Raw genomic sequence first — 9,488 nt, forward strand, 5'->3', positions numbered from 1 at the left:
GGCAGCTCTACAGAGAGAAGGAGATACAGACAGAAAGCTCTTTTATCTATTGGTTCACTCCCCAACTGGTCGCAATAGCTGGAGCTGAACTGATTCGTAGCCAGGAGCCTGGAGCTTCCTCCAGATTTCCCATGTGGGTGCAGGGTCCCAAGGCTTCAGGCCATCCTTCCCTGCTTTCCCAGGCCACAAGCAGGGAGCTGGAAGGGAAGTGAAGCAGCCGGGATATGAACTGGCACTCATATTGACTCCTGGCACTTGCAAGGCAAGGATTTCACCATTAGGCTACCACACCAGGCTCCACAAACTGATTTTGTGACTATTTGCCCTTTATAACATAAATTGAGAGACTATAAAGCATGATTTGCCTATTAAGTACTAACAGCTAAAATTGAAGAGTACAACCCTCCTAACAATTCAACTAAAGTCTCAACAAAATGTAACCTCTCTCAGACTTCTTCAGAAGCTGCAGGTCATTTTAAAGGAGGCTGCCAATAATAAGAACGGGCAAGATAGTCCTTACCACATCCAAAATGGCGTGAACAGACAGGTCCAGATAGATGGTGGTGGCCTCGGTCCAGTCATGAACAGGTCTCACTTCCTTTTGATATTTCTGTAAGAGCTGCTTGGTGAGATGATAGAGAGCAGAATTCCTGGCATGAGGAGTATCCATAGCCAGAATTCCTGTAAAGGAAAAGGATCACCAGGGAGGCAAAAATAAGAGGAACTGAGCACATTTTAGGGAGCTTCAGAACATTCAGTGCTTGGTGACTCGTTTTTTTTTTTTTTTTTTTTTTTAAGATTTACTTATTTTTATCGGAAAGTCAGATTTACAGAGTAAAGGAGAGACAGAGAGAAAAATCTTCCATCTGCTGGTTCACTCCCCAAGTGGCTGCAACAGTCGGCACTGAGCCGATACGAATTCAGGAGCCAGGAGCTTCTTTTGGGTCTCCCACATGGGTACATGGTCCCAAAGCTGTCCCCGACTGCTTTTCCCAGGCCACAAGCAGGGAGCTGGAAGGGAAGTGGAGCTGCTGGAACATGAATCGGCGCTAATATAGGAACCTGGGTGTGTAGGACGAGGACTTTAGCCACCAGGCTACGCTTGGTGACTCTTAAGTAGAGTACAGATCTGTTTGCCACAGTATTTATCCATTTAAAAGGTAGAGTGACAGAGTAAGCAGGAGAGGCAGAGGGAAAAGGAGAGCAAGAATCTTCCATACACTGGTTTACTCTCCAAATGCCCGCAATAGCTGTGATTGGACCAGGCCAAAGACAGGAGCCTGGTAATCCCTCTGCATCTCCCACAGAGGCAGCAGGAACCCAGGGTCTTGCATTCATCAGAGGCTGTCTTTCACAGGCAGCTGGACTGGAAGCTAGGGGTATGTGGGATACGAACCAATATGCTGATGTTGGATGTGGGCAACCCGGGTGGCAGCCCAACCCAGTGTGTTATAGCACCTATCCCTGCCAGATCCTTAAAGCAAGCTGGCACATTAGCCTAGTGGCCCTCACCTGGCATGCACCGGGATCCCAAATGGACACCAGTTCGTGTCCCGGCTGCTCCACTTCCCATATAGCTCCCTGCTTGTGGCGTGGGAAAGCAGTGAAGGATGGCCTTAAGCTTTGGGACCCTGCACCCATGTGGGAAACTCATTGGAAGCTCCAGGCTCCTGGCTGCGGATCAGCTCAGCTCTGGCTATTGTAGCCACTTGCGGAGTGAACCAGTGGATGAAGATCTTTCTGTCTCCCCTTCTCTCTGTAAATCTGACTTTACAATAAAAATAAGCAAGTCTTAAAGAAGATAAAAAGAGGAAGCTGTTGACCTAAGTGCCCAATAAAGGAATCTAATTGTAAGGTTAAGTACATTAGGCCCGTCACCAAGAACACAAACAGTACCTACAATTCCACTGGACAGCCACCTTGCAGCTTAGAGGCAAAGCCCTTTCTTTATTCCAGCATCACCCACTCCTGGCATAGAGAAGAAACTCATCTATACACTTAGCCAAAAGGTTACACTTAACCTTGGTTATTTGCTTCTGATTTTCCCTTTGTAATTCAACAACTACATAGATAACCCAAGCAAAACCACAAGCCTGTGAACCCCAAGAATCGTAAGGATGCCTAGATAGTGGAACTAACAAGATTCTGATTCCTGCTTACTTCTCTCTTTAAAAAAAAAAATCTCCTTTTTACTCCTTTCTTTTAAATAAAAGGCACTTGTCAGAAAATGAGATCTTGGTTTTAGGCCAATCTCTCTGGTTCTAAGGAACAACCATTTCCTCCGGCCCAGGAATCTTGATTTGCAGGGGAACAGTGATTGGTGTTGAGGGAGGGGAGGCCAGGGGAAAGGAAGCATGAGAAATGAGCACCCACAATTGGAAGTGACAAATTTGTGAGAGCTTGCTCCGAATTGCAAAAAGTTATTTTGCTCACCAGCCTCGCCATCCCTGAGGGGATTTAAAACCTCGCCAAGCCATTGGACTGAAGCAAATTCCACACCTCCTGACACGGTGTATGAGTGAAATGTATCTGCAGTGTCCTGCGTGTGAAATCGTCTGGGCTCTCAGAGATGTTGATGGGTTTTTTGATGAGCTGCTGAAAGTGTGAGCGATCCAGCAGGAAACTGTAAATGAGATCGCTTCTCCCTGCGTGACAATCCTGTTTATACCCATTTCTTTATGAATGATGTCATGTCATTTGCTGCCACAGGCAGCAATTTCTATGATTTATCAATGTCAGTGCGACCAAAATGCTAACAGTGAGGCCGGACGTGCAATTCCAGACTCACTGTCAGCGGTGGAATACACACTTTTGTTACCAACAGAACTGGGTGCCTTAGGAGCATGTTAACTTCCTAACCACCCAAGGAGATGCCTAAAACGGCATCTGCTATTCAAATGTGTGGTGCTAAGATGGGTGGGTGGGTGGTTTGCACTGGGCACCATTTTTTAGTTGGGTTTTTTTTTTCTTTTTTTTTTTTGCTTGTGAAGAATTACAGTCAAAAAATGTGCTGTGAATCTCTCTACCTGAGACCACTCTTACTGGCACACTCCAGGGGAGAGAGGCAGGCAGCACAAAGCAAAGCTGGCCCAGTGTTCTTTCTGCAAACCTTGCACTTTGGTGAGCACTTTGGGGAGTTCACTTTGCTTCGAAGCCCCCAATGCAAGGCTCAGCCAGGCAGAGGCCGAAGGGTATGTGTTTCAGTACAGGAGATGACCTGAGACAGAGGATACTTAATTCTGAGTTATGCATACGTGTCCCCTACATCCTGTGTTAAAAAGGACTCAAATTTCCCTCTTCAATCTTTCCTAGAAAACAGTCCCCTATGGATAAACACATGTTTTCTGGTGGGAAAAAAAAAAACAACAGAAAGTTCTAGAAGCTGAACTAGGGAGCAAAGAGAAATGAGCTATGAAAAGAGAAAATGAATACACAACTACGTATGCTTACATAAACCAAAAGGGGAAAGATGGTTCTTTGTTTAAGATGGGAAGAAATAATAAATTGCATTTCTACTATGAATACAAATTGGCCTAAGGAGAGAGATCAATTATAGGAGAGAGATTAAGGATTTAAGTGACCATTAATTAACAGTAAATTATGCCCCTTGAAAGCAATGTGACATTCACACAAGCACTAAATGACTCACAGTTCAGTGATATTTCAACGGACACTGACGGAAGCCATCAACAGGCCCAGAAGAGATTCCTAGCAACATCGCCTCCTTGAATGCTAATAGTGAACTTCAGATAATTCACTTGTGAGATTTCTGGGCAGTAGAATGTGGTAGGGATAGATCTATGAAGCACTTGTAGGTAAAGAGAGATTTAAGAAAACTAGGAATACAACAGACTCATTTCTTCGTTTGCCTTGTTTGAAAGAGCTGCTTTTTCTATGTGTGCCTGTCTTCAGCTATCTGGGACCTTTGATGCAAAGAGTTACTTCTTCTCTGGTGATTATGTATCTTGAGTTTGGTTACAGTATGTGATATTAGGTGAAATCCTACTAGGAAATCGTATCTCTACACTGACTGAATATTTAATATATGTCAGGGCTCAGGCAGTAACTGTTTATATGAACGATCACAGTGGCTCTTGAGCTCGGTGTTCCAAGAGCCCATGAGAAGTGCACTGTTACTGCAGGTGAGAATGAGAGATTTAGCGAGATTGATACTGTCCAACATTATACAGTTTACAGGTAAAGGAGCTGGAATTTAAACGCAATTGATCTGGATCCAAAGACTCAGTTCCTAATCATGATGCTACACTGATCCATCTCTCCCTGAGAATAATAGAAACAGAAGTGAGTTGACCACTCAAAAGCAGGACAAACATGTCGCTGGTATACATTACTGGGCAGCAACAGCTGGTTTTATTTTCTGTGTGTTTGTGAGTTAACAGAAAAGTTAACCACAACATATGTTGTAACTTACAGTTACAACTTTCAGAATGCTTTTCTACTCGATCTTCATGAGTATTCAAAATAATGTTAAATTTCAGGGAAACTTGAGGGTCATACGGTTTGTGAATACGAAGCAGAAGCTAGCACATTCTCCTCATCCAGGCCTCCTGTCCGCATACTACTCCAGGAGCAGCCATTCACTGGCTCAGTTCTCTTACAGCAAACTGCCTTGATATTTATCTAGCAAAATTCTGAAAGACAGACTTTCAGCAGCAAATTTCCTCATTGTGATTTGTAGCAAAGTGATGCTTATTAGACACTATTAAAACACCTTTTCTGCCACATTTAGAACAATAACCAAGCATGATGTAAAACAGTAGAAAGATATTAAGAAGTTCTTTTGTTTTCTTACCTCTGCTTTTATATTTTATCTTACTTTAATGTTCACAATTGTTCTATGCGAAGAAACCCATTTGGCATTTAATGAAATTTCCTGGTTTTAATTTTACAATTAAGATGGCTTTCTCCTTTAAATTCAACTTCCAGGATTGCTTTTTATACCTTAATGATAATTGGCTATTTTTCTTCTCTCCCCAAATAAAAAAAAATGTATTTCCGGCTTCTTGGCCATCAAATTCCTTACTCATTTCTATAATTGACTCATTCCACTTCCAGTTACACTACAAAGCTTATGAGCACTAAGAGCACCACAGAACATGGAATGTTGGAAAAGTGACAGCATATCCTCTTGATTTGTGTGTATTTTAAAGAATCAATTGTATCCTACAGAAAATAATCAACCCTGAATAAAGTTGACATCAGTACCATAGAACAATTTCAGAAATTTGGGGGAAAAAATAATGCCTAAAGTATGATTAAGAACTGTAAAGTCAAAATTTGCAAGCTAATGAAACATACTCATAATTTTACATGATGGATCTGTCCTTAGGATATGCTTACCCTTTATGCACACAGATTTTCTGAGGATGGGTAAAGCTGGTACTCAAACGATGCATAAGCATGTGTCACCAAGACAAATCCAAGAGACTCTTTGAGCTGCTAACAGCTTATGATGAAACCAAGACTCTTTGGGGATAATAGAAACACATTATCCATACATAAAAGAAAATCTGAAGCAGAATGTCCCCATGCCTCAGTGTAAACAGATGCGGAGAACTTGACTTCTGAGAAGCAGAGTCTGATCAAACAAGCCCAACGGTGCAGAGCATATTTTCAGCTATGTCTAAGTAGCCCCACCGTGTGACGACATACGTGGGTGTATCTGTAAGTGTAGGGACAAGGACTGACATTTTAGAGATGATGAGTAAAAGCATTCACTCACAGAAAGTGACACAGCCACATGTATAAAAAATACGGTCACGAGCTCCTGAGAGCTACTGCTCACCCAGTGCCTGGTCTACTCACCAACAGGACTCACCTGAGGCAGCTGCCAGGATGCAGGGCCACAGAGCAGCCATTTCAGTCACCCACATCCCTGCAAGCGTTCCCAAGGAGGAGAATCACAAGCGTGCCACCTGGATGGAAGGCCACTCAATGCTTCTCGTCCAGGTTCCTCTTCGCTCTGCCCCTCCTGTTCTGCCAGTTCCTTACTGGAGCTGTTTTGCAAACACTCAATGAAACCAAACGCTGTCTCAGCACCAAGCAATGAGTGTTTTGGAAATGATGCTGTCATGAAACCCCTTAACTTTGCCGTTTGGTTCTGCCCCCTGGATCAGCCATGGCCAACAGTTCCATCTCCCTGGCAGGAGACGGCTAAGTGAATAATGTAATCTAAGAGGAGCCCCTAAGGAGAGGAAATTCCACGCTAATATGATTTTCTTTACAGCCCTTACCTAAGGCAGTGCTCTTGCTGACATTCAGGATGCTAATTTCATTAATAATTGAGATCCAAATAGCTGTTCTAAATCAGAGTTATGCAGTAACATCTTCAGCATTTGACAATGGTTATTGGACTCTTGAATTACACAAAGCTAATGGAAACCTGGTATTGTCTAATGAAAATCAACTGCAAAGAGTGGCTTTTGTTTTTTGAGGCTCCTTTAATTAAAAGAAACATTGATTTTTGATCAACAGGGGTCTTTCTTAAATTTCTACTGCCCACAAATCAAAAAATAGCTTCTTCAGAAGTCATGTTTCTAGGCTTATTGAAGATGGTAACCACTGGGGCCACCATTGAGGTACAGCAAGTTAAGTCACTGCCTATCTGAGTGAGTTTTTGCTTTCCACTTCCAATCCAGCTCCTGCTAATAAGCCTGGGAAAGCAGCTGATGATGGCTCAAGACTTGTCCTGGCTCCCTGTCCAAGTATGTGGAACCCCACCTCCCACATGGGACACCTGGAAGGAGCTTCCAGCTCTTGGCTGTGGCCTTTCCCATTCCTAGTCATTGCAGCCATCTAGGGGGTACATCAGAGATAGAAGATTTCTCTCTCTCTTTCTCTCTCTGTCTCTCCCCTTCTTCCTCTCTCTCTGTAACTCTTCCAAATAAATGTTATATTAGGGCCCAGTGGCATGGCCTAGCAGCTCAAGTCCTCGCCTTGAACACCCCGGGATCCCATATGGGCGCTGGTTCTAATCCCGGCAGCTCCATTTCCCATCCAGCTCCCTGCTTGTGGCCTGGGAAAGCAGTTGAGGACAGCCCAAAGCCTTAGGACCCTGCACCCGTGTGGGAGACCCGGAAGAGGCTTCTGACTCCTGGCTTTGGATCGGCGCAGCACTGGCCATTGCGGCTCACTTGGGGAGTGAATCATCAGATGGAAGATCTTCCTCTCTATCTCTTCTCCTCTCTGTAATAAAAATAATAAATAAATCTTAAAAAAAATAAATGTTATATTAAAAAAAAATTGATGCTATAGCCAAGACAGGGCAAGAAGGCCTAGAATATCTTTTTGAACTGAAAGGCAAAGAACTAACAAATAAAAATGATGAAGACATGATAAGACAAGACATGAAGGGGCTACTACTAACCAAATATGGAACAGTTTAAGATTGAAATCAGTAAGAATGCTAATAAATTATAGCCTAATAAATAAATAAAGTAAGTCACAAGTTCATACTGATTTAAATAAACAAATGGGAAGAAGAAAGAGTTTTTCCTTAAATTAGAATGTCAACCCATAAATATGGAAAGGTATAGTGGAATCTTTATAAAGATCATTAATTCATCCAAGAAACATCCATGGATGCTAACACTAGTTGGTGAAACTTTGATGAAGATCAGAGCATTTATGTAAAACACTTGTTAATTACAAAGTTTAAAGAAACAAAAAAAACTTTTCAGTGGAGAAAGCTGGCAGACAGCATCTTAATCAAATGATGACAATTAGCATCTTCAGCAATGGGAGCTGCCTGCCGTGAGACGGCATGAATTGACAAGATTCAGGAGCTCATTTGTTATAACACTGCCAGAACTGTCACGCTGAGACTGTGCATGAGAAAATATCAGCCAACTCCTTACCATGGGGTGTTCTACAAGGAAAAAAAAAATAAGCATGTACTCAAGAGATCAAGGATCTAAAGGTTAAAAGCTAAGGAGCTGCACCAAACCAAAGAAGGCTGGACAGATGCCCCACCTGGAGGGCACTGTGGTTCCACACTGGCTCATGTGCTGCAAGGAACGTTTTGGGAAGAACTGCTTAAACCCGAGTGGAGTATGCGTATTGGATGGCAGTGACATAGCAACAGTGATTTCTTGGTTTCTTTTTGACATTATGTAAAAGGAAATCCTTACTTGTGAGAAAAATACCCTAACTATTCTAGGCTTAAGGCACATCATGGGGTAACTTGCTCTCAATTGTTTGTGTGGGGAGGTACTGTTTTCTCACATTTTCTACATATTTTAGAATATTCTTAGGCCTGGTGCAATAGCCTGATGGCTAAACTCCTCACCTTGCATGTGCTGAGATCCCATAGAGATGCCGGTTCATATCCTGGCTGCCCACTTCCATCCAGCTCCCTGATTGTAGCCTAGGATAGCAGTAGAGGATGACCCAAAGCCCTGAGACCCTGCACCTGCATGGGAGATCTGAAGGAAGCTTCTGGCTTTGGATCAGTTCAGCTCTGGCTGTTGTGGCTGCTTGGGGGAGTGAACCAGTCGAAAGATCTTTCTCTCTGCATCTCCTTCTCTGTTAATCTGCCTTTCCAATAAAAATAAATAAATCTGCTTGTGGCCTGGGAAAGCAGCCAAGGACAGCCCAAAGCCTTAGGACCCGTGTGGGAAGCCCAGAAGAAGCTCCTGGCTCCTGGCTTGGGATCAGCTCAGCTCCGTCTGTTGTCTCTTAGGGAGTGAATCAGCAGATGGAAGATCTTCCTCTCTGTCTCTCCTACTCTCTGTATATTTGACACTACCATAAAAATAAATCTTTAGGGCCCAGTGGCATGGCCTAGCAGCTAAAGTCCTCGCCTTGAATACCCCGGGATCCCATATGGGCACTGGTTCTAATCCCGGCAGCTCCACTTCCCATCCAGCTCCCTGCTTGTGGCCTGGGAAAGCAGTTGAGGACGGCCCAAGACTTGGGACCCTGCACCCGTGTGGGAGACCCGGAAGAGGTTCCTGGTTCCCGGCTTTGGACTGGCGCAGCACCAGCCGTTGTGGGGTCACTTGGGGAGTGAATCATCGGACGGAAGATCTTCCTCTCTATCTCTCCTCCTCTCTGTATATCCGGCTTTTCAGTAATAATAAAATCTTTAAAAAAAAAAATAATAATAATAATAAATCTCTAAAAGCAAATAAATAAATCTTTCAAAAAAGAATATTCCAGAAGAAAAATACATTTAAGTTTAACCAGGTTGATGAACTTTACTACGCAGTTCAGAAAAGTTTATCTGAGAAATATTTCTTTCAAGATTTATTCATTTTTATTGGAAAAGCAGATTTACAGAGAGACGGGGAAACAGAAGATGTCCATCTTGGGGAAGATGGACAGACAAATGGGTCTTCCCAGATGATTGTCTGGTTTCCAAGGCCCTGCCCTTTGTATAGATTCTCGGCACTGCCTGTTTCTGCTTATGAGTTGGGACAGAAGGAGGGCAGGCTATATGCCACAGAGCTCCGCAGGTAGCGTTTTCC

The 9,488-nt window shown here is 43.3% G+C and overlaps 1 protein-coding gene across 1 annotated transcript in view; it reads right to left on the reverse strand.

Moving 5' to 3' along the window:
- Window positions 1-6,516, reverse strand: part of HTR3B (5-hydroxytryptamine receptor 3B) — a 36,903-nt gene extending 30,387 nt beyond the window's left edge. The window contains exons 1-2 of the mRNA XM_004585083.2: window positions 5,840-6,516; window positions 521-681 (exon numbers count right to left, since the gene is read on the reverse strand). Coding sequence (XP_004585140.2) covers window positions 521-681; window positions 5,840-5,894 — 216 coding nt within the window. The 5' untranslated portion in view covers window positions 5,895-6,516. The remainder of the gene's footprint in view (window positions 1-520; window positions 682-5,839) is intronic.
- Window positions 6,517-9,488: the final 2,972 nt, after the last annotated feature.

The sequence above is a fragment of the Ochotona princeps genome, chromosome 4 (genome assembly GCF_030435755.1).
Source record: "Ochotona princeps isolate mOchPri1 chromosome 4, mOchPri1.hap1, whole genome shotgun sequence".
NCBI classification, from domain to species: Eukaryota; Metazoa; Chordata; class Mammalia; order Lagomorpha; family Ochotonidae; genus Ochotona; species Ochotona princeps.